Here is a 24,961-nt window from a genome sequence, read left to right as displayed (position 1 = left end):
CTGTGTTTTTTGTATTAAAAGGCATTTTTGCATGAGTTTTTTTTTGTATCCGGTCAAAACATAATAGTCCTCAAAAGCAGCTCTGGCAGGTAGATGGGTTTTCAATAGCGCATCCCTAGTTTAATATAGTCCACCTCAGTTTTCTGTTATACATGCTGTGCTTGTTTAACATATTTGTTGATAATAATATTTATTTATTAGTACAAATTATGAAGTCAATCAGGTTTTCAGATGATATAAAGAGGACCTCTACTCACAACTTGATGTCCACCCACAAAAGATTGTATAATCTTTTTTCTTTTCCAATAGCTTTGTCTTAGTTTTAAAAACCTTGTTTAACTAAAAAGAAAGACTTCTTTATATTCTGCCTGAAAACTATTCCATTCTTTAACAGACAATTTTTTAATTCACGTATGTCTAATGCTGAAATGGCATCCGTTGATTTTAGCTTTTACGTTTTTTTATGTTGCTGTGTTGTATTCTTCAGTGTACTTCGGTAATCCACAGCCTTTTTGAATTTGACTGTATCCTAAAAAGGCAACAAGCTGATACCAACACAGCAGTAAAGCAGGGAAAAAATGCCAGATTAAGTTAATTATTGAATGTTTTAAAGCCTGTAAAAAGATGACTACATGTAGTCCCTGCCAGGCTCTCTCTACATTTTTATTTTGCATAAATGGCCTGTAATACTGCAGGAACTGTTCACTGCACCGCCAGCTAAACAAGAATAGGAGTTTGTCTGAGTTGCGGTATTTTAATTAAAGGGAACCTGTCACTTTGTACATGCAGTCCTATCTGTGGATAGCATGCTATAGAATAGATTGATATAGCTTTGTGAGAAATGATTTAGTATCATTCCTATCCATTCATGCAAATCTCCTTTCTTTCCATGCTGAGAAATTAAGAGGGCAATTATCCTTAATTACTGCTAGATATATCTGGATGAACTTGTATACATCGACAAAAAATGCCGGCTTTTTGGGAATTTTTGCATTTTTTTTTTTCTGCATCAACATCTAAGGCAACGTTCCAAGCTGGGGGTATCGACTCAAATACACGCTGGGCCAAACTTAAACACTTGGACAAAGTTGCAGGTCAACCCTGATATTTATTGAAAAAAGCTCTACTATTGAGGAAGTTTTTCTTTCTCATCAGATATAACGAACCTTTTCACATGGAAACAAACTTACGTTCTGCATAACATATAATATGGAACAAGCAAAGTTTAATACAGTTTGCTGATCTATTACACACTTTAGACATTTGGTATGTTCTTACGGGCCAATTATAATTACATTTCAGGCCATATTTGGCCAGTGCACCAGACTTTGACAGCTATGTTTTATACCTTGAGAAAGAATCCAACCATATTGCAAGCAATACTGAACATATGTCACCCAGTAGTCGTACCAGACCCAAATTTTCCCACATGTCATAAGGTTAAAACAAACAAGATGTAAAGATTTGTTAGACAAGGGTATTTTCTGTGTGTTCTGGATGTGATTATGAAATATTACTGTTTCAGGATACCAATACTGAATACTGTTATATGAAGTGCAAGAATATTTTAACTTTACAAGATTCTTATTCCACTCAAACGTGAGAATTAAAAAAAAAAAAAAAAAGTCTCAACTGAAAGTACCGTATTTATCGAACTAGAAGACGCACTTTTTTCCCCCAAAATCTGGGGGGAAAAATGAGGTTGCGTCTTATAGTCCGAATGTGGTAGATCGTCGCCATGTTCCTGCCACTGATGGCTTCCTGCAGCGACAGGAGCGTGGCAATGCTGCAGGCCCTGGCACCTGTGCCGGCGTCTAAAACGGCATCCGCCGTTCTGTTGCCGGGATCCCGGGTCTGTAAGAGTAATGGCGGCCGCTCTGCTGCCATAGCAACCGGGTTTCTGCTATACACGGAGGCCCAAAACTAATGCCCGCAATTAGAATGCGGTCATTAAAACTTAACCCCCCCCCCCCCCAAGTGTATAGAATACACCTCCATACCTTTAAAGTTGCAGGCCGGCTCCTGTGCGGCGAGGTCGCAGGAGCCGACCTGCTCTGGTGACAGTCGGGAGCCAACTGAAGGCTCCCAGGCCTGTCATAGCTATATTACTATTTCGGTTGGTCTATGACCAGCTGTAATAGTAATGTAGAGAATCTCCCATAGACATCAATACACTTGTATTGCCGTATATGGGACTTGCAATCAAATGATTGCAGGTTCAAGCCACCTAGGGGGAAGGGGCAATAAAATAGTGGGGGGGAGGAGCTTTAAAAAAATAAAATAAATAAAACTTCTAAATCACCTCCTTTCCCTAGAATACATATAAAAGTAGAAAATTACTGTGAACCACATACACATTAGGAATCCCTGTGTCCGAAAATGCCCGGTCTACTGATATTTTTCAAACCGCCGTGTTTTGTTTTGTTTTTTTTTTCACCGCTTTGCCTCTGATTTAAATAAAGGGTGATCTAAGCAATAGACATTCTCCAAAATGGTATAGCTAAAAAGTACATCTGGCCCCGCAAAAAAAAAAAAAAAAACGCTCTATGGATCTCCGTACAGCTGCAGGGTCACCTGTCAATGTGGCCTTGCAGGTGTTGCAAAACTACAACTCCCATATATTAAATATTTTACCATTTTTTGCTTCAAATTTTTTTTCCCCTATTTTCCTCCTCTAAAACCTAGGTGCGTCTTATAGTCCAGTGCGTCTTATAGTCTGAAAAATACGGTATGTTTTCCTTTGCAATGTATAATTATTTTCTTGTCTTTTAGACTTAGACTTGTCCTTGACACCTAGTGGAGATATTACCAAACAGATTGGAGAGAGTCTTCCCGTATCTTGCATTCCTTCTGCCAGTAAAAATGTTTCAGTTACGTGGATGAAAGTGAGTTTTATTCCTTTTTATTGCCTCCACAAACATCTGTTGTACACACACATCTAGAATAGAGAATCCTTAAATTTTATACATCGAGTGTGGTACCAAGTAATACACCTCACAGAAGAATTTATTCTAATTGGGCATGTCATCCACAAGCGACTGACAAATATATTGTACCTTAAAAATAATTTTTATTATTATGTTCAAAATCATATATTCTCACTGAATGCTAGTCAATTCCACGACTTCTTGGTGTTCTTCAGATTACCAGACGTACATTAAAGGTATAATGTCTAAAATTGTGTTTTTTTATTTTTTCAGAACCAAAAGATTCTCACACAACCTACTTTTACAAACTTGCAGTATCGAGATTCAGGTGTCTATGAGTGTGAGACTAGCTTATTGGAAGTTGATGGTCTAAGGAGGAAAAAAACACTAAGACTTACTGTAGAAGGTTAGTAAAATCTGCCAACAGTGTTTCATGCACCTCATAGTATGAAGTATGCTGGAGTAAGATGTGCCAAATGTATTAAAAGGTCCATACTACTTAATAAATTTGGAGTATTTTTGTTCATGTGCCACCAAATTTTTGCAAGCTGTTGTCAGATTTGCACTATAATTTATGGCAGTTTAGACTATCAATTATAGTAATTCTGTTGTATTTGAGGATCTGCTCTTCGCTAAATCATACCTATTTTTTTGTAACCTTTATAAAAAGGTGAGCGAAGTGTAAATGGGCAAAAACTTTTCCTTGCTTGTACATGAAAGGTTAGATCTCAACTAGTTGTCCTACGTACCATGTATTTTTCTTTGCCTTCTGTAGGAAAGCCACGGATTAAGCTATCTAAAAAAACAAATGCTGATGGAAAATCAAAAACAATTGTCTATGAAGTAGATGGCGTTCCAAAACCTAATGTGCAGTGTGTCAGTCTAGGAAATGGAGTGTACTTAAACATGGTGAGTCATTCCTGCATTTATTCCGAATTGGTGTGCATAAATGTGTTAGGTTTCATTTATTCCATTTATCTGACATGCAATGGAAATGTGATGTATAGTTGATGTTTTTTGTGCAGCATAGCAGATCCATCATACTTGGTAATATTTATCACAGAACACTGAATGTACTAGAGTATCTGGTAAAATGTGTTTATATTTATTATCAATGTGAATGTGAAAAAGTAAAATTAGCTGAAGGGTTTGAGCATACATGTAAATACCACATTTGAGAAGTACAAATGTTGTGCGTTAAACCATAGATCAAATTGAGTGTTAACCTTGCCATATTTCATATTCTACAGACTGAAGAAACCACATTAAGTAATGGAAAATATTCTGCCAAAATTATCATCTCCCCAGAAGAAAATGTCACAATTATTTGCAGTGCTGAAAACAGACTGGGGAAAGAATCCCATTCTTTAAATATCTCTGCTAGTAAGTACCTTGCCGGGCACTGATGCTGGGGTAATTCTGTGTTTTACGTTAAATAGAAACCACATCCCTGACATGTCTACCAGGCATTCCTTGTTTCTTGTCAACATGTCAAGTCCTTCCCTACTTCACCAATAGTCAAGCTTTGCCATTAACATAACCCATAGTCTGACATTTTGTGTAACAGTGAATGTATGGATGGAAGGATGGCACTATTTCCATTGGAAAAAAAAAAAAAAAAAGCAAAATTGGACCTGGCATTGTACATCAGAGTTAAATTGTTGCAGAAAGAAGCCAAAAGGCCTCTAAAAATTATAATTAAAAGGAAAGGGATAAAGAAGCCACCGCCTGACCTGATTTACAGTCTGCTCTGTGAATTGGGAATTATCACTCTGCAATTCTCCTTTGTCTGTATTAACCTTGTCATCCTGCATAGAAGAGGAGTCTAAAAAGAAGATTTGGTTAGTCAAGTCCCTATTACATCGGTGAAAAAGTGAAACCTTCTCAGTAGTTTTACTTGCACTAAGGGAAGAGTAATTTGACTGCTGGAGATTAGAACACATTACAGTGGTGAAGGTGACTTTCATACATCCTCAGAAGAAGTTTTTTTAATTTCACTTCTCAATTTTTCATTTCAGTCAGCATCCAAAAGCCAGTTGAGCCTAATGATAGAAGTGGTAAGTAAAGTAGTAGCGTAAGGTGTTTCTCTTCTTCCTGGGTTTTCCACTTTCCTTTCTCCATAGCACATCTTAGTTTTATTATAATGGTGCACAGCTAGAGATTAATAAAGAACACTATCTTTCTTTCTGCTGCACTTTAACTCTTAGAACCGTCCTGAAAGTTGTCTTTGTAAGTCAGCAATCTTCTGTTTGGAAAGGTGAGAAGAATAAGTAATGCGGTGGGGTGATTGTAGCCCTTGTGTATATTGTTTTGCATACTAAATACTCGACTACGAACGGGAAGAAATACAATTAGTATGTCTGGGCTGAGAGAGTGACATGAAGCTCGAGAGTAAGTCTCAAAGTCATCCTTGTATCTCATGTTTTTTTAATGAAAAGATAAATTCTCAAGGCTGCTCAAGCAATTGCTCACTTTTATGTGCCACATTTGTTTGTGTTCACTTGTTTTCCTAGTAAACAAATGTTTCTAAATGTCTTCTGTTGGCTTTAATTTTATTATCATTTCTTCCGTTTCAATAATCACTTTCTAGGTGAAAGTAATGACCATGCAAAACTCATTGTGGGGATTGTTGTTGGCCTTCTGCTTGCTGCACTTGTTGCTGGATTAGCCTATTGGATATACATTAAGAGATCAAGGTAGCTGAACATCGCTTTTCTTTATTTTGCCTAATTGTTCTATTTATTGCAAAAAAAATGTGCCCATACCCTTGTGAGGTTTCATAGGAAGGTATTTCAAGCAATAAAGTTGTCAAATGCCATAATTATGTATACAGTGTGTAAAATAACCACTGCTGCACCAGTGCTGATGCTTTCCCGGTTTTTCCATCTCCAGCAATGACATGTGACCATTGCATCTACTTCAACAGTGACCTCAGTGGCGTTAAGAGACCACCAGTACAGTGGTCACATACAGTGTTTACTGTTCAATATGGACCGATAGATGTTAAATTAGCTCAATTTTAGTACTTCACTTAGTTGTGTTGAAACACAAAAATCATGTGAGTAGATCTATCGAAAAATGTTTCTCAGCACAAAACTACAAAGGGCTTTAAATTACCATCTTGGTCTCTTTAACATGAAGAAAATATCAGTGAGCATTTTTGCTTTTATCAAATTCACAAATGTTTTCACTTCTCATTATTCTGATTCTTCTAGGTAAACATATTGAGAAACTGTAGTCTAAAAATACGTCTGAGCTTTTCCCTGTGAGAAATGCAATCTTCTGAAGTGTTAATAGCCCCGGAGCTGTCAATCAGTATGCCTAAGTGATATGTCCTTTAATTATATTTCATATAGGGATTATCTCCTGCTGTCAGTTTTGATGTGGCCCTGTCAATCTTCTAACTGTTAGAAAGAAAATTATTGCATTGTTACAGGGTAGCGGAAAGGATGAATAACAAATATCACTGTCATTGCCCATTGTCAAATTTGATGTTGCTGTCCAAATCTTTACCAGCCTGTGAGGGTACTACATGTCTGCATAGAAGTCCTCTTAAAGGAGAAATACAATCAAAATAAACATCTTATAAGTTAGAGATACATATTTAAGATCTCATTGGTTACACAGTATGCTTGAAAAAGACTTGCCCTTCAAGTTTTATATGGAAAAGGATGGGTTAAGTAGAGAAGAAAGACATAAAAAACATTTGGCACGAGCTAGTTGTTTATCTGGTCTGTAGATTATCTTGCAAAAAAAACCAATGCGTCAAATAATAATAATACAAAGTTACAGATGGGAATACACAGGGAGGCAAAATCAGAAAAATTAGGTCTATAATGTGAAAAAGGGCTCAGTCATTATAGGGCGAAAATGATTTCATTAATTAAACTCATGAAAATACGTGTATATGTATATATTGTTTCTTTATATTTTACCGCACGTGGACATGCCACTAATCTAGCCAAGAAACAAACATAATAGATGCGTGGGGAAGGGGGAATGTTGAGAGAAGAGGTGGGGGTGGCAGGGATGGATTAGTATTCATTGATCCAGAACCATAATTTCCTTGTTTTTGAGAGATTCACTTAGACCATTCCATTTCTAGGAATAATGATAGTTCTGTTGGGAGATGAGTCAGTAACTACGGGCAGGTAGTGCATCAGAAAAAGGAAGGCTAAGGAACAAGGGGGAAGGTAGAGGACACGCAGGTCTCAGCCCAAAAGGTGTTGCTCTTCGTTACATCAGTCCAGCTAAAGTAAGGCTCCATTCTATCTAATCTAAGTTGATAGGTGGCTGTTGCTGGAGCTGAGAATTCAAGTACTGGAAATGTGTGTAATTTAGTTATGATTCTCCATGGTACATTAAATGGTCCCGAAGAGAGAAGAAGGCTTTCACCTTCCTCTCCTTTTGTAATGTGGTGTCAATGCATTCCATCTGAAAAACATATATAAGCCACCCATTTTTATAATATGGATTCTCTGGTGCCTGCCAAAACCTAAAATGGCAGTTTCTCTGTGGGTTTAGGGGAGGCTTATTGGGGGTGTAAGTGCCCAAAGATGGCTCACCCCGGGGTTACCTGTAGTGATTATGTAAGGTGCGTTCTAGTTAATTTATCAACAACCTCACAAAATATCTGAATGGACAGGTATGCCTAGAAGCAGTGGTGTAGGAGGTCCTACATTTTAGGCAGGACTCCTCACTAAGTGACCCATCTTATGGCTCCAAAAGGATGAGATGTATACTAGAGATGAGCGAGTAGTATTCGATCGAATACCTCCCCTGTATAGTTATTGGTGTAATCGGTTGAATACCACGCGGTAAACACAGTAAAAATTTGATGCCCTTCCCACCTTCCCTGTCGTTTTTTTTTACACCAATAACTATGTAGGAGAGGTATTCGATCGAATACTACTCGCTCATCTCTAATGTATACCCCATGACTCATATTGCTATACATAGGATATGAATATCCATTTAATTACTATGGTGGTGAAATCAATGATGTCTTTATTGATCACATTTGGGAAATGAGAGACCCAGCACAACACTGCCATGCATTATTGAGTAAACAATGTTAGATCACAAAAAGTTATAAAATAAGATTATACTGTGCAGTGAGGATTTAGCTCTCTCTGTGGTGTATAAAGTGAAATCCTGAGAGGGGATTGGAAAAGGGGTCATCTCATTACACCAAGATAACTACTAGTGTTAGTTTTTGTTGGGCTTCTGAGAATATGAGTGTGCAGGAGCCGCTTTGAAATAATATATCCCTGACGGTTTAAAAATTATATTTCCCTGACATTTATGATCCACATCTGGGTATTTTTTATTCTTTTTTTTTTTTGTTTGGTTTTTGTTCTTTAAGAGTTTGGTTGTTTCACTTTTATGACCTGCCAGTTAGGGTAGTGAATAGTGTTCTACTGCTTGGGTCTCTGACCAGCGCCAAAAACAAGGCCTGGAAGGGACAATGGTACTACAAGGCTGACTCGGTTATGCTCTCTCCGCCATGATGAATAGGAATCGTGGAAAAGCACTCTCGACTTTCTGTTGAGCTTGTACCTTCTATTTAGTCACAGCACAAAACCTCTGGCCCTCTTTTGTATGAGTAAATATTTTTGTGTGTTCAAGGTTACCTTATTTCTACATATAACTTGATTGAAATGTTGAAGCAGAAGAAGTTGATTGAACATAAAGTAAAATCACTTATATAGACGTGTTTTGCAACTTTTGTTTGCTGTTTTAAGAATGCTTTTATATTGAATGTTGTGATTTAAAGAAAAGCTGTCATCCTGTAAAGTAGTCTTAAAACGCTGTATGCAGGTCTGTTGGTAGTAAGTGATTGATTGAAATATAGAAAACTAGTTAGTAATGAAAAGCTGTTGCTGTGCAGAGTCAAATGCATGTTGATCTGTTTTGCCCATTATTTGGGGATGAAAATATCATCTTTATTAATCTCTTGTCAGTCACGTTAAAATTGCAAAAACTCTTCCTAAAATCACTTTTTTATTGCAAATTTTAAATTCATGGCTCAAATAAATATAGCTGACATAATTATGGTGACTTATGTACATTTTAACCCTTTAGCAAGCTAACACATTTTAGCCTTAAGTCAGTCTCTTTTTATTCCTCTCTGTATTCCTGCTTTCACAACTTTTAAATTTTATTTCAATGTAGCTTTAACCCCTTCCCGACATGCGCCGTAATAGTACGGCGCGTGTCGGGTCTGTAACTATGGCGACCGCCCGGGAGCCGGGCGGCCGTCATAGCCGCCGGGTGTCTACTGCTTTAAGCAGTAGACAACCGGCTCTGATGCCTCCGATCGGTCCGGGGACCGATCGGAGGCATTAACCCCTCCGGCGCTGCTGTCAAAGGCGCCGGAGGCGCCATTTTCCCGGCGGCGCATGGGCGCCGCCATTTTGGCAGGGATCGCCGGCTCCTGGAGCATGCTCCAGGGCCGACCCCCCCGTTGCCATGACAGCCGGGAGCCTTGTTAAAGGCTCCCAGCCGGTCTGCAAATTCTCTCTTTTGCAGGCTGGTGTATGCAGCCTGCAAAAGAGATGATGATTTTTTGCAATGCATTAGCATTGTAATGCATTGCATTAGTGATCAGACCCCCTGGGGTTCAACACCCCTAGGGGGTCTAATAAATGCAAAAAAAAAATAAAAAAAAAAAGTAAAAAAAAATATTAAAAAATATAAAAAGAATTAAAAGTTCAAATCACCCCCTTTCCCTAGAACACATATAAAAGTAGTTAAAAACTGTGAAACATATACATGTTAGGTATCCCCGCGTCCGAAATCGCCCGCTCTACAAATCTATAAAAATATTTTTCCTGTTCGGTAAACGCCGTAGCAGGAAAAATAGTCTAAAGTGCCAAACCGCCGTTTTTTCACTGTTTTAATTCTGATAAAAATTTTAATAAAAAGTGATCAAAGCAATAACATTTCCCGAAAATGGTAGAACTAAAAAGTACACCTGGCCCCGCAAAAAAAGACGCCCTATACATCCCCGTACACGCACGTATAAAAAAGTTACGGCCGTCGGAATATGGCGACTTTTAGAAAAAAAATTTTTTAACACTGTTTTGGAATTTTTTTTAGGGGTCAAAATGTAAATAAAACCATATAAATTTGGTATCCCTGGAACCGTACCGAAACACAGAATATAGGGGACATGTCATTTTGGCTGCACAGTGTACGCCGTAAAACCAAAGCCCGTAAGAAAGTCGCAGAAATGCATTTTTTCTTCAAATCCACCCCATTCTGAATTTTTTTCCTGCTTCCCAGTACATTATATAGAATAATTAATGGTGGCATCATGAAGAAAAAATTGTCCTGCAAAAATTAAGACCTCATATGACTCTGGGAGCGGAGAAATAAAAAAGTTATGGGGTTTAGAAGGAGGGGAGTCAAAAACGAAAAACGAAAATCAAAAAATTCCATCGGCGGGAAGGGGTTAAGAGACTTTTTGTATTTTATGGGTACATATAACTAGAGATGAGCGAACACTGTTCGGAACAGCCGTTCCGAACAGCATGCTCCCATAGAAATGAATGGAAGCGGCCGGGAAGCGGCCGGCACGCGGGGGGTTAAGCGGCCGGCCGCCGGCAAAGTCTGCATGCCAGGTGCTTCCATTCATTTCTATGGGAGCGTGCTGTTCGGATCGGCTGATCCGAACAGTGTTCGCTCATCTCTACATATAACCTTTTGTTTTTAAGAGGCGAGATGAGAAAATAAACTAATGGATAACCTATGTTATGTTCCACTTAAAGGGGCTCTATCATTGGGAAAAGTCATTTTTAGATAAGCACATCCTTGCATAGCCCCTTTTAAATCATGAAAATCAATGAATGGGAGGGTGAACCTATCCAAAAGGACGTCTTAAAAACACATCTTTATTAGTAACATCAATTAAAGAAAAAAACCAAGTGAGCATCTAAAATAATGGGTAATTGGGATTAAGATCCATTCACGGACATAAGAGACTCCCTAGCCCCCAGAATGCAGGATAGATTAGACTCTATAAGCTGACCCTCAAGCACAGTTGCTGGACTAGCCCTAATCAAGTTTTCTAGTATACCGGCTATAGTCACCCACAACTATAAACAAACTAGTCGGCAGAGTTTCAATTTATAGGGGACCTTTCATGGTTTGGGGCACAGGCAGTTCTATATACTGCTGGAAAGCTGACTGAATTCAGCGTACTGTTGACTTTCCCGATCTGTGCCCTGGGTGAAGAACTTTAGGTCCCGGTATCGTAGCTCTTTACAGTCACAAGGGCGTTCCTGACAGTCTGTCAGGTACATCCTTCTTCAAAGCAGCGCCTATCGCGCTCTAGAGTGTGAGCGGGGAGGAACGCCCCCTCCTGATAATACTCGTCTATGGACGAGCACTGTGAGCAGAGGAAGGGGGCGTTCCTCCCTGCTCACACAGCACAGTGCGATAGGCGATACTTTGAAGAAGGACGTACCTGACTGACTGTCAGGAACGCCCTTCTGACTGTAAAGAGCTACAGTACCGGGACCGAAAGCTCTTTACCCGGGGCACAGCTCTTATAGAACTGCCTGTGCCCCAAACCATGAAGGTCTCTGTTTTAAGGTCTCAGTCTGGCGTTTTAACTGGGCAATACTATATGAACTCACTCTCCAGTAGTACTACATAAGGGCTATGAGGATCAAATTTTTCAGATTTAGACCTGCTGATACTAAATATACCACCTTACGTATTTCAATGTCACTGGCAGATCAATGCCCAGACATCTCCTCAGAGGTGTTAACCTAAACAGGCTAGGATTGTAGTGTTCTAAAGTCTCCCTAGTCTATAATTAACAAAATATTGCAGAGTCCTTACATTCTAGTCTGCCTTAAACCCCCCACGTCAGGGCCGGGAGCCCAGTCTTTTAACAGCGAAGGCACGCCCCCATAACTAAGCCTGGGCCAATCATAAGGCGTAGGATAAAGCACAACCTACCAACAGTCTCCAGGTCCTGTTACCCTCGCGCATGTACCAATCGGCGGCCAATCAAAAGTGGAGTGGTTCCACACTCCCACCTAGGCCCTGCCCACTGGCTGGGATCAAAACAAACTAGTGACTGATCGCCACAACACAGTAATCGGCTTCAGGTAAGTATGCCATCGCCGTATCTCCTAGCTGCAGAGGCAAATCAAAGAACAAATGTCTTTCAATCAGAAATACTACCAGACTACATTCTAAGAAAAAAAAAAACCACTGACACGTTTGGAAACAATGTGTCTCTTCCTAATAGTGCATAGTTTCAAAACATGTCAGCATTTTTTTATTTTTTTTTGGTCTGTATCCATTTTATTTCTTTATGGATTAAAAGTTAAAACTTTAATATCCACTTCAGCAAGATGCTGGCATTTTTTCTACTTTTCGCTTTGTGAGTTACACTTCTAGAGTCCGGAGTAAGCCTGTGCACTCTGAATTTTACATCGCTTGTCTTCAAACCGTGAGCTACAGATAACCCTTTTTTTTTCATATAGATTGATATATAGTTTTATGGAAATATAGTCCATATAACTTGTATTTATTCCTTGAAATCCCTGCCTTTTCTATGCTTAGACGTCCAGTGGATGGTCCTGCTCAACAGCTGACATCTGTCTATACACACAATACACAGGCAGAGAAAGTGAAGGGATGTTTTTCCCACAAACTATATATAAATCTGTCCAGATCCTCCTGCTCTTTATCTTATTGATCATGGGGATTGCTCATCCGACGTAACAAGTTGCCTTTAACTGAAGCCTGGCAATCCTGTAATAGCAGAATTTGCACCATTTGCTTACATGAACCATACGCAATGTCAGACATGGAATATATGTCTGGTTTACAAGCAGCTAACATAAGCAGCCATGATTTGTACTTTGTATGTATGAAGTAAACAGCAGTATGGTATGATGATCTTTGTATGTACCGCAAAGGATTTATCTCTTATCCACTGCTGTGGCTGTTTGATGAAGGAATGGAAATTCATCAGCTGGAAAAAAAATTCAGCTTTGTAGTTCTGAGTTCTACTTTTTGCTGTGCCAGGTTAACTTTACAGTTGGCATTCCTTTAAGCTAAATATTTGTTCTAAAAGGGAGTATGTTTGTGCAGAAACATAATGTAAAATGAACATTTACGGTGGTGACTAAAGTTGCTGGTGATGTTCCAAAATCTTCCAAATGTAGGCAAATCTCTACAGACTATAGAAGGCGACTAGCTAAATCCTAGGACTAAACTAATGACTTTTACTAGCCATTTAATAGGAACATATAAACATGATTGAGTTCACACAGTGCCTATTTTAACTGTATGCAGTTTTAATTGCAGTAATACAGTAAATAGCACGTTACTATGCATTTCACCTGTGAGCTAACAGTCATGTAACTCAATACAAGCTAGTATAACATACATAGTAAAAATTAGCTATGCAGCTGTAAATGCATAGTAAAATATGCTACTCATGACTACAATTATTCCAGATAAGCCCCCTCGGACACCCGCGTTCTATCTCCTCCACACCTCTCTGATTGCTCCCTCCACGCTTACAGCATGTCATTACTAAAACACCTAGGTAACACAACCAGGGCTTGTATTCCCGCTTTTTGGAAGTGCGCCACCCCCCCTCGCTCCTGCACTGGATCTGCAAAGTCGAAAATATCCAAAACTAAAACAGGGAGGACCTCACCGCAAGTCTCTGTAATACACACATGGCCCCCTAGATATTTTTCAGTGAAACAGTGGGGTTGTGGGGGACTTGGCTGTCAGACCTTTGCAGATCTGATATTGATGACCTATCCAAAAAGTAGGCCATCAATATTATAAACTGGATAACCCCTTTTAATGAAAAAGCACTGTGTGAATGATAGCCAAAACCATGTGAGCGATAGGCCTCCTGCACACGAGCGAGAGCTCACTGCTTCCTAATTCCCTATGAAACAGTGAGTTCACTTCACACAGCCATGTTCAGTTCAGAACATACAAGCCACACATGGACCATATTTCCTATATTATATTTAAATACATATATATACCCTGCATGTGGTTTCCCAGTTGTTGCATCTGCAAATACTATTGTAGTCTTAGAACTGCTAGAATAATTGGCATATTAATGTTAGAATCATACTTTGTAGTATCCGTAATAGACTTAATCTGTGGTCTTTAAAAGTAACTTTTGCGTACAAAAGGTGCATTTGTTTTTATTGTCATCTTATAGTTTTGTTTTGCTTTGACAAAGTACATTACGTCTTGACGGCTGGTCTGTAACAGTTTAGTGTTCTGTCTGTGCAGAACTCTCAAGGACCTTCTTTGATGCATTTTGATATTATGTATTTTCTTTTTGACCCTGAATTTTTTTTCCTTCTTTGTTTAGATATCTGTTTATTTTTAACCACAAATGTTGTCAATGCCAGAATCATTGTGTGTTAAGTCATCCTGCTCCCTTTAGACAATCATTTTCATTGTCTAGTATAACGTTACAACACAAATACCATCTCCGACAGACAGACAGCTATTTCCAGTATCAATACTGTCTTCTCCATTGTGGTCATCAAAACTTACATATTGTGGAAAGCAAAAATGATTATAATCAATAACCAATCCCTACTCCTCACGTGGAATGATAACATCATACAGTCATTCAATGTTTACTAGTAATGTACAGATATCAAGTAATCCCTCTGCCCCCTGAAATACTTAGAACTTCCTTACATTGTTCATACTCCGAGCCAGTTGTATCTTAGTCCTGTCTTACTCCCTCAGCTCCAATGTAATAAATTTGGACAATTAAAGACAAAGTGAGGAAAATATTGCTCAAGCAGCAACGTGATTAGAGTATGAATAAGAATATATTGTTTTCTATAAAAAAATTTTTTTTATCATGGAACATCTTTAGTAGAATTATAGCATGTTCCTAATTGTTGGCTAAATAGGTGCAGCGTTATGCCTCAAGTAATGCAGTGCATGGTTTTATGTTGAGGAAGGTGTTAACATTTCTGTGGGTCTGGAGTCCTATTGATAACACAGCATCATTTTTCAGAGACCACCTGCTGCATTGGCTGCTAAAGCTCAAATCCTTCTTAGCTCTATGGATGGTAGCCTATGAAAAGAATCACATAGCAGCAGGCAAGCATTCTAAGAACAGCAATGCATCTTGCCAAAGCCAGCAGCCTACATAGATTCAAAGCAATTACCTTCTTGACTTTTAATAACACATCTACCAGGACTCCTCTTGTGTCAGCATGCATACTTCAAATGTGTTTTCATTGTGAAGCTTGAAGTAAGAATAGGTTTATCACTCTAATAAAACAACATTTTCTGTATAGTTTGGGCTTCACAATATCCTTTTATTCCATATTTCCTCAAAACCTAAACCTACAATAAACCAAGCTGAGATGGTTAAAGGAAAAGTGGAGACTAATGCAAGTAGCTCCCAGTTTAACATATATGTGCGTATTTCAGTGTGTGTAGGAAATCTACAACTATAGAAAGTCCTCCTCTTATCACTGAGTGCCATGGAGATAAAGAATGTACCACACCATAAATGCAAGCATATGTATTGGCTGTACTCACATCTTTGTGATCACACAGTATCTGCATTTTCTGTTGAGTAACTGTTGTTACTTCCATTGTTTATTCAGTAAGAAAGTGTCTTTTACTTTTAGCCTTCTTAATGGAGTTGTCTGTACTGAAATATTGATTACCTATCCTATGTAGTTCTGAGGGGCCTGAGTGATCAGCTGATACAAAGAAAAGGGAGCAGGAAGTGTAACTGAACATTACAACATTTACTACATATTGTGATATACTTTATTAACAAATTTCGCCCCTTTTCTTTAAGAGTCTGCATTGAAATCCACTTTCTGTTTATTCTTTATTCTTTACCCTTATTCTCTGTTGTCAGTTGAAATCAATACACTGCTTTTCAGTAGGCACATGGGTGAGCAGGCTTTTGTATAAGGCAGGGAAGCTGAGGCTAGAGAGGGTCACTTCAAACAGGGCGGATTCACACCAGCGCCCAATCTCCATTTTGCATGTTTCCGTTTTCTGTTGGCAAAAGACGTAAACCCAGCATTCAGTGTCCGTCAGTTAGCGCCTGTGAGCGTCTTCTGCTCTCCGCAGCAAAACTTTTTTTTTTTTTTTTTTTTACCGGACACAAAGTCCTGTTTGTTCAACTTTATGTCCGGTTAAAAAAAAAACAAGTGCTCCCAGGCGGACACTTTGCAAACCTATTCAAATGAATGGGTTTGAAAACTGCCTGTCGGTTTCAGTCTCCTGTCCAGTTTCTCGGGCAGGCAACAGAAACCTGCAAAACGGAGATCAGGCGCTGATGTGAACCCACCCTTAGGCTTTATTCTCATGTCTCCATTTCACGTACATGTATTGCTGATTTATTTCAATCTGTTTATTGAGACGTCTTTATTTGCAGACCACAAAAAAAACCCAGAAGTAAGCCTTTTTGATTCACAGATGCTGATACACCATGGATGCCTCACACTAATGGGTCTATGGGCCCCTGAAAAAAAATCAGGGTAAAGAGGGTAGTGGTGACATGGTGACTTGACTGTAAAAAAGGGACAACTATGGACAGTATGTATAGGGAGGGTTGTAGAGCTCGGACAGAAAAACGGTGGGAGAGCTTCAAGTCTGAGGTCACATTGTAGCTCTAAGTAGCATCTGCAGCAGCACAGAAAGGCCTCCTGTTTACACAGCAAGGAATGCTTGAATAAAAGAGTTGACAATGTGATTTACTAAAGAAGGTGAAATTAGGATAAGGAAAGACGGTGTAATTAGCCAGCAATTTCTATTAAGGGGATGGTCTTAAGATTGCCAGGGCTTCCCTTTAAGTATTACAAAGCTTGTTGTTTTTCATCTGTGAGCTTGAATTCGTAGAATCCTGGAAAAACTCCACTAAAGATTGATTTAGTTTTAGCTCCTTAAAAATCTCCTGAGAAATAGGGAGGAAAAAAAACCTGTCTTCTTATTACAAGACTAGAGAGAAGCACACGTTCTGGTTGTTTAGTGGAATGTCAGAAAGTGATATCATACAGAACATAGCAGAGCAGATAACTTTGTGCTGATAGCGTTCTCCACTGCTTGATGAATTACTGTACAGAAATGTTCTGTGTAGTGTTCCTGCTGTAACATAAAAAGGACAGTTTGTATATTTCTGAATGAGACCATAAAGTGGCATAGATATGATGCGTATATTCACAATACAATCTAGGTGGATAAATGCAAAAGGAGCTATTAGAGATTAACCTCTCTGTATACTCCATATAACTAAAATTTAGAATTGCCATTTTTGTGCTTCTACTTTTGATCACTCATGCCACGTAGAGAAAAGTGTTATTGCTTTACTTTTAGTATATCAGTCTCTGTAGTAGATCAGCCCAGTAAGAGGTTTCATACATATTATTATGTACAGCAGAACACAAAAAAAATCTCAAGGATCAACAAATATCTGTAACTGCACAATTTGATGGCTGTGCACTTTTTCTAGCCATAGCAAATTTTAAAGCTGGCTGTATTGTGGGTAAGCATTTTACTATGTCTCTCTATTTTATGCAGCATAATCTGCTGTATAAATGCAAATGCCACATACTGGCATTAGACACAGTTCAGAAAGTGAAGAAAAAGAATTGCTTGAGACAGAAAATGGGAAAAGCAGAACAAAAGGCGCATATAAACATTTATTTACTGTCTACTTCATAATGAACTACTCTTTTTTGGGGGGGGGGATCCAGTCAATATAATAATTTTTTTTCTTTCATATTTCATTTCTTATTAGGTGTGTGTTACAATAAGTTTTAGCTGCAAACAGTGTGTGTAAAAGTAGCCAGATTGTGATCGCTGATTCATCATAACAATTGATAGTTAGACATGAAATAGAACACATCCATGCGTATTGTTTTTTGAGAAGTTTATACTCTGGATGTGGTTTAATAGAAACTAAACTCAATATCCTGGCACGACCTAGTAGAAATATGTATGCCATTTTGTATAAAACGTAAAGGAGTAATCCCACTAATAAGACTTATTACACTCCCAAGGATGTTAAATAAGTGTGTGATTACTGGGGGACTGATGGTTGAAACCCCATGCAATCTTGAGAATAAAGATTCCCCCAGTGCTTCATGTGAATAAAGTGTTGGTCTGAATGAGTGACCACTCCATTCACTGTTGCTGAGATAGATGAGTATAGCACTCTGTTATAGGAGTAAATGGAGCGGTGGCTATGCACGAGCGCTGCAGATCCTTTTCCAGGGGGCACTCGGACCTCTTATGTGATTGCTGTGGTTCCCCATTGCTGAAACTCAAAGCTAATCATTGGATAGGGAATTGAAAACGAATAAACATTTAGACACATAGGAAGGTGTGATATCTTAATGTCTACCCTAAAATGAATTCAGCAAAGTTTGGAATCAATATCTAAAATCCTTTATTTTGCCATGTGCAGAAAAGTGCTAATTCTAGTGTCTTCATTAAAATTTGTATATACCTTATATACTATATGGTTTCTAGTGGATAACTGATTGAAGGTTCAGTGTTTGGTGACTTCTAGAGAGCTGACTAATAATCTTTCATGACCACCATTCTTAAGGTGCTAATACACTATATATATATATATATATATTCAATATAAATAGGTTCTGGCTGGAGTCTCAGTACTGCTTGCCATCTTAAGTGTGATATACCAACATATGAAGCTTTCTGCAGCTATCAGAGCTTTGAGACACTGAACCAATCAGCGGCTGAGGAGTGATATTTAAAGTCTGTTCAGAATTCCCCATTGTCTGCTATTATTATTTAATATGTGCTAGAGGGGCTCCTTTGCTCTGATTGTGTCTGTCGGATTGCTGTACTACTGACCTTGGCTTGTTTACTGGATATTCGCTTGTTTTCTGATTTGACTTTGATTGATCTTCTTGGATTTAACCTTGGCTTGGATACAATTAATTCTTTGTTTCCACTCTCCTGATTTAACCTGCCTTGTGAGTATAACTGTTAGTCCTGGGTTGATTTCAGGTGGTAGAACATCTATAGACTAAGTTTGTGGGGTGATAACCTGAACCAGTGGCGCAACTAATGTCTTGTCGGCCCTGGTGCAAACCTTTGTCCAGGGCTCCCTGGACAGCTTTAGTATCACAACTGCATTTATCAAGAATATAGTGAGTGAGCAGAGCAGGGTCCCGAATGTAAATAATAAATACTGAGAGCTTTTGGGCAACAGCTGATCTGCAGGGTTCTAATAGATGTAAGAGATCAGTGGAGGGCCAACACCCGGGGCCCCTGCTGATCAACTGTTTGATGTTTCTGTGGTGCTTTTGCGAGCACTGTGGTTCCTTCACTATTTACATTGTACAGTGTTTGTTTTATTATATTTGTTTTATATGCAATATTGTTACAACCTGTAATAATAGTGCGTGGTTGCTATTAAACAGATGATGTGTCATGTGAATGGTGAAGCGGTCCTACAAAGTATAATATGCTCCACAGTGACTCCCACACAGTATAATATGTCCCACAGTGATCCTGCAAAGTATAATCAGCTCCACAGTGGCCTGCACACAGTTCAGAGTATAATAAATAGAGGCCCAGAGGAAGTGATTAAAAATAACAAACACACTCACCATGCCTCACCTCTCCTGGGCATCGTCACTCTATCTGGCTCTCTTCTGCATCTTCATCGGTCCTCTTCTGCCTGCGACTCAGGTGCTGTGTCCCAGACATCACTGATTGGGCTTCAGCAGTCACGTGGGTTGCGCTTGACCACCGTGACCAAATTAAAGCCCACAACAGTGACTTCTAGGACACGACCTGAGTCACATGCCGGAAGAGTCTCAGAGAGGATGCTGGGAATTGTCAAAAGCCCAGGAGAAGTTAGTATAAGTATTTTTTAGTGACCTCTCCTGGAATGGCATCTATTGGACATGCCGGGTTCCTTAACATTAACAATATGTATAAGCGGTTTGGGAACCAAACCTTTATTGACCGCTATCATGATGAACAGGGGACCGTCTCCAGCCTGCTTCAGGCCCTGTACCCAGTTGTACCGCCTGCTTTACCATATGTCATTGACCTGACCTCATATCCTGAAAAGGCTATCTGGCCTTGCAGCGGACTCTAGTGAAGAGCAACCTTTAGACTCTGTCTCCCAGCTTCTTCTACTACTGGTCTCAGCCAGTTTGTGCATTTTTAGAAACTGCTTCTTTGGCAACATTATAGCAGGCTTATGGTCGAACAATAATTTTGCAGGTTCAGCCTTCCACATTAGCCATTATAGTTGTTCAAAGTGGCCATTTTGGGAATATTCGGAGAAAGTTCTTTGCAAGATATATCATTTGTGGATGAAATTCATATGAAAGATGATACATTTTTATAAACTAATGAATGGAAGAAAATTTCAAATGTAACCAACTTATTTCCAGAAGCACCTAAAACAATAGAGAGATTTCTCCTGATGTACATTTACTTTGTTTTAATTTGTTTAAATGTATTTTGGCTCTGTTAGAATTATTGGAAATGTATAGACCAAGCTAAAGTCACTGTCAGAATGTAGTAAATCTTTCTACAGTCAGCTTGAACATTGGTAATAAATCATTTCAAGAAGACGGCCTTAATAACCAGATAGGATCGAATCAAGGACATGTCAAAACTGTATCATGCTGATTGGGATTGGGCTTGACGCTCTTTCCTCAATTTCCAGAAAGAAAACTAAAAACCTTTGTCCCTGGCATTACTAATGAAAATTTAGTGCCACGTTGTTGGCAAAATACGGATGTAGCAGAGTTAACCTGAACCTCTGCGGTTGGTTAAAGTGCTGCAGTGTGATACCTCATCAAAGAAACCAATGAAAAGTTCATTTTTTTTTTTTTCATATACAACCCCTATTTTTGTGCTATATACAGTAAAAGCATTTACTTTGGGTCTTTTTACCAATTATTTGAGTAAAATATAGAATGATTTACCTTGCGTATTCCTATTCAATCATCCTCTTTGTATTCAATCTTTCTGAGGATTGAAAAATCGTAAATCCTTTTTCCTCAAACCATATTAATTTCGCTAAGGGGAAATAGTTTAGTGAATATCTTGGCCGTATTCCTAATGCGTTGCCGAGGGACAATAGGCTATATGGTCCTTTGGAAAGAAGCCTACACATTCAGGTTAAGTTGTAGTTAATATTTTAATTGCAACTACGTAACTTACTTTTATATCCGTAATTTCAAGAATATAGCATGTAATTGTTCCCTGGACAGTTCTAAAAGATGAACAATTATCCCCGCAGTGCAGGAGATATGTATGCTATTTCTATTACTGAATTGTTATTGAAGGTATCTCCAATTGGCATTCACGCTATTGTCATTATTTCGTTACATTATTAAGCCCAGCATCGAAACATGTAGGAAAAGAACTTGGTAACACAGAAGAAAACAAGAAGCTAGAAGAAAATAATCATAAATCAGAAGCATAAGAAGCATATAAATAACACAATACTCAAGGTAGGTTCATTCCACTTATCAACCACTTCTACCAAAGCGGTTTCCTTTCATATGTTAAAATGGCTTTTTTCACAAATCTGTATTACTGGGATGACTGTAATTCAATACACACAAAATTATTACACTTTTTTTTTTTTTTTTTTTTTTTTTTCCAAAGCACAGCTTTAAACTTTGCATAAGAGAATCATCTCTATATGATTTGCAAATTCTCCTTCTATTGCACCTGGTTCATGCCAATAGTGAAGAATTCATGAGTCTAACAATCAATTTGTCAGCAGCCGGAGCCTCATGAATATTTGACATGAAATGTCTGTGATGTCACTGATTTATAGTCTGTTCCGAAGCATTATCTTGTGCTGGCTCTATGAAAAATGTCAACCAAGGCACAAATATTAGATTGTGTATTAAAGTATGTTTGTTCAGAAAAGTTATAATGAATGTCATAATTTATATCTGCTTTAGAAAACAACCTTTATTACAGTAACTGGCAGAATGGAGCTGCCATAGTGTTTACTGGTTGTATTTAGCTTTACAAAAGAGGCACCAGCACAAAAGGAACAATAAATATAGTATATGTAGGTCCATTAAAATTCTGTTCATACCCTTCTTATAATATTTGTAAGTAACAAACAGAATGGGGCTGATTTATCATTGCAAGGGAAGTGACATGTAAGCGATGAAAAAAGTTGCAATTTTTTTTGCTCAAGTGAGAATGTTTCTCTAAAACCTTCTGAATTTTGGGCCCCTGCACATGATTTACCTCAGGTAAAGCCTTCAAATACCACTTCAGGCCAAAGCCCCACGTAGCGTCTTACAGCATGAAAGCGTTGTGGGAAAAATGACAACTGCTCTTTACAGAAAGTTTACAGATGTTTCCTATATGGAAAATATTCTTATAGGGAAAATTCTGGCGTTTTAGTTGGTATTATTGATATTCTGCAATTTCCAAAACTGCAACGGATTTATAAATCACTGTCTACGTTGTGCGTATTTTTTTCTCACTGTGGGGATGGGATTCAACAGAATCCCATCCACTACACAATGTTTCTAAAACGCTGCGTTTACGCCACGTGGGGCATCAAATTCAATGGCAAAGTCAGCCTCCTGAAGCAGAAATTTTCTGCTTGACAAATTCAGAGTCAAATTCCTACAAATGAACACCCTCTCCGTCACTTCTACAGTTTGTGAACCATAACCTTTCATACAGTAGACATCATGTCCGCTCTTTACTGACTGAAGTGTCTGTATTTGCAATTCTCTTCCACTATTCAAATGCAATGTTTTTGTATTCATAGGGAAACCATGATGAGCAGTTTGAAGCATGAATTTGGATTGTACTTAATGGAATATATACAATGGAACTGCAAATGTTCATGGTCAAAGTATTAAACATTTGTATCAAGTTATCCCAGGATTATGAGGAAAATTATCTATGAAAAGGATCAAGAAAAACTGTTCCAACAGCCATGATGATAGCTTACCATGTTGTGTTCTGTTATTTTTTTATGTAAATGTCTGCACTGAAAATTTGTTTTGTTTGCCTTTTATGTAAATTTTTTTACGTAGCTATTTTTATACACTGTAAGGCTTTGTTCCGAGAGTTGCTGTCAATCAGATGTATAGTGTAATGTTATTATTTTTTATGACACTGTTTGACGCGCAGGTACATTTTTAATGCTGAATGCCATCGGTAAAAGGTTACTCATTGAGGTTTCCAAAACCTATGAAGTTGTAGTTTTGCCCAAACCCTACCCAGTTGACCACTTCTTAAGTAATCGGTTTCCTAGAGCCTAGACACTAGTCCACATAACTTTGTGTGCCGTCAACGACACACAAACCTGTCCTCTCTACTCATGGCATATTTTACCGATAGCATTGCAGACTATTGTTTTTCATATCATTAATTTAATAACGACAGGAATCTTGATTTTGATTATCCACTGCCTTATATACTGCATTCTTCAAAAAAGGAAACATAATTGCAAAAACATGTACCGCCACAGCGCTGCATTGATAACTGCGTTTTATTCACATGATTGAAGAAGACTAATTATTGAAGGACCTACCTAACTTCTAATTAATGCTTTCTTTCACGCTTTTTTATCATTATAATTACAATCTTAATTGTGTTTTTCTGCCATCGCCAACAGTTGTAATATTTCCAGGGTAAATTGAGTGATTGCCATTGTCTCGTAGCCTGGCTTAAGCTTTAAACTTCACTCTTAATTTCTGTATCATGTGGTCTGTACATCTCCAGCATTGCTGCTTTTTGCACATTCCTCATCATTTTTGTTTGTTGTATGAACAGTTAAAATTGTTATTAGCCATATTCAGAATGATAAGACACATACTACAAAAGTAGCAAATATTACACCTCTATGTTAATCATGGTTTCCTATGCGTTTTGCAAATCTGAATTGCTGCTGTAAAGATGGTAGTGTTTTGCAGCTTGCAAGCCCATGATTGTTTATTGGAAATTCATATGGAGCATGTTTCTATCAAATCTATATTGCTTGTCTTAAGACACAGCAAGCACACTCAGGCGCTTCACATCTGTTAAGTGCAAGGAATCGGTAAGATTTGACGTTTTCTCGATACTAAAGGAAGCGGCCCTGTGCATCTTGTTACAAATAAGCATGCTCCATCTGTATGGTGACAACAGCAGTCTACTTGCAGCTCTTAATGCTCAGTTCTTTAATCACTGTAATTCATGAGTGGCCTGCTCCGCAGTGCGTTGCAGGGGTGAATAGGTTAATTTGCTTTATTGTTTTATTATCTAACACTAAAAGGTTATGAACGCACCTTCTCTCAGTCTTGTGTTAGCCGGTACATAATTTATCATCCAATATACAAAACAATAAAATGTCTAAGTATTTTTTGTTACATTTTAAATTTGTAACTTTATAAAAAAAAAAAATGTGGACTCTTCAATGCGTGTAAACTTGGTATTGTAAATGGACAGCAACGAATGCATTGAATATCACGAGATGTATTTGATCCTCTGTAAACCAGAAATATGTTTCCAGAGACTGTACATATAAAGTGTATTTACTACAAACTCATGTGTGCAAGGGTCAGAGTTGGTTGATTGTCACAGATTACTTGGATTTAAAAAATATTAGTTATTTATTTTGGAAATTGTGTTTTTATTTCAACATTCATGCTTTATATTTAGGGTTTTTTTTGTTTTAAATGATGAAAAAAAATGAAAAACATTGATAGTGATATTTTTGTGTGGATTTTTCACAGAAGCAGATTTCTGGGCTAAAATAGAAGATATCTATGGTATTTAGTATAATTCTAAATTATTATTCTAATGTATATTCTCCATTGCAATACGTGTACAATTGTAAGTCAGAGTGTGTAAAATGGAATAATACTATGCATACTTTTTGCCTAATACAGTGGGGATAAGATAAAATAGCCCTGGCACCACTTATTTATTTTCCAGGTTAAATATGTAAAAGTGTGTTTTGGTTTACAGGATAATACATTTATTAAAAAGAAAAACTATTCCGAGATCTAAAAATG

The 24,961-nt window shown here is 38.1% G+C and overlaps 1 protein-coding gene across 2 annotated transcripts in view; it reads left to right on the top strand.

The window, feature by feature from the left end:
- ALCAM (activated leukocyte cell adhesion molecule) overlaps positions 1–24,949 on the top strand; it is a 95,551-nt gene extending 70,602 nt beyond the window's left edge. The window contains exons 9-16 of one of the 2 annotated variants that reach the window (XM_075264971.1): positions 2,773–2,885; positions 3,201–3,333; positions 3,703–3,836; positions 4,178–4,310; positions 4,946–4,984; positions 5,518–5,623; positions 21,315–21,430; positions 22,726–24,949. In XM_075264971.1, coding sequence (XP_075121072.1) covers positions 2,773–2,885; positions 3,201–3,333; positions 3,703–3,836; positions 4,178–4,310; positions 4,946–4,984; positions 5,518–5,623; positions 21,315–21,402 — 746 coding nt within the window. In that variant the 3' untranslated portion in view covers positions 21,403–21,430; positions 22,726–24,949. The remainder of the gene's footprint in view (positions 1–2,772; positions 2,886–3,200; positions 3,334–3,702; positions 3,837–4,177; positions 4,311–4,945; positions 4,985–5,517; positions 5,624–21,314; positions 21,431–22,725) is intronic. The other variant, XM_075264972.1, reaches the window with a different exon arrangement.
- The last annotated feature ends 12 nt before the right edge of the window (positions 24,950–24,961 follow it).

The sequence above is a fragment of the Leptodactylus fuscus genome, chromosome 2 (genome assembly GCF_031893055.1).
Source record: "Leptodactylus fuscus isolate aLepFus1 chromosome 2, aLepFus1.hap2, whole genome shotgun sequence".
Classification (NCBI taxonomy): Eukaryota; Metazoa; Chordata; class Amphibia; order Anura; family Leptodactylidae; genus Leptodactylus; species Leptodactylus fuscus.
Note: the sequence above shows the minus strand (reverse complement) of the source record. Positions and strands in the feature narration are given on the sequence as shown.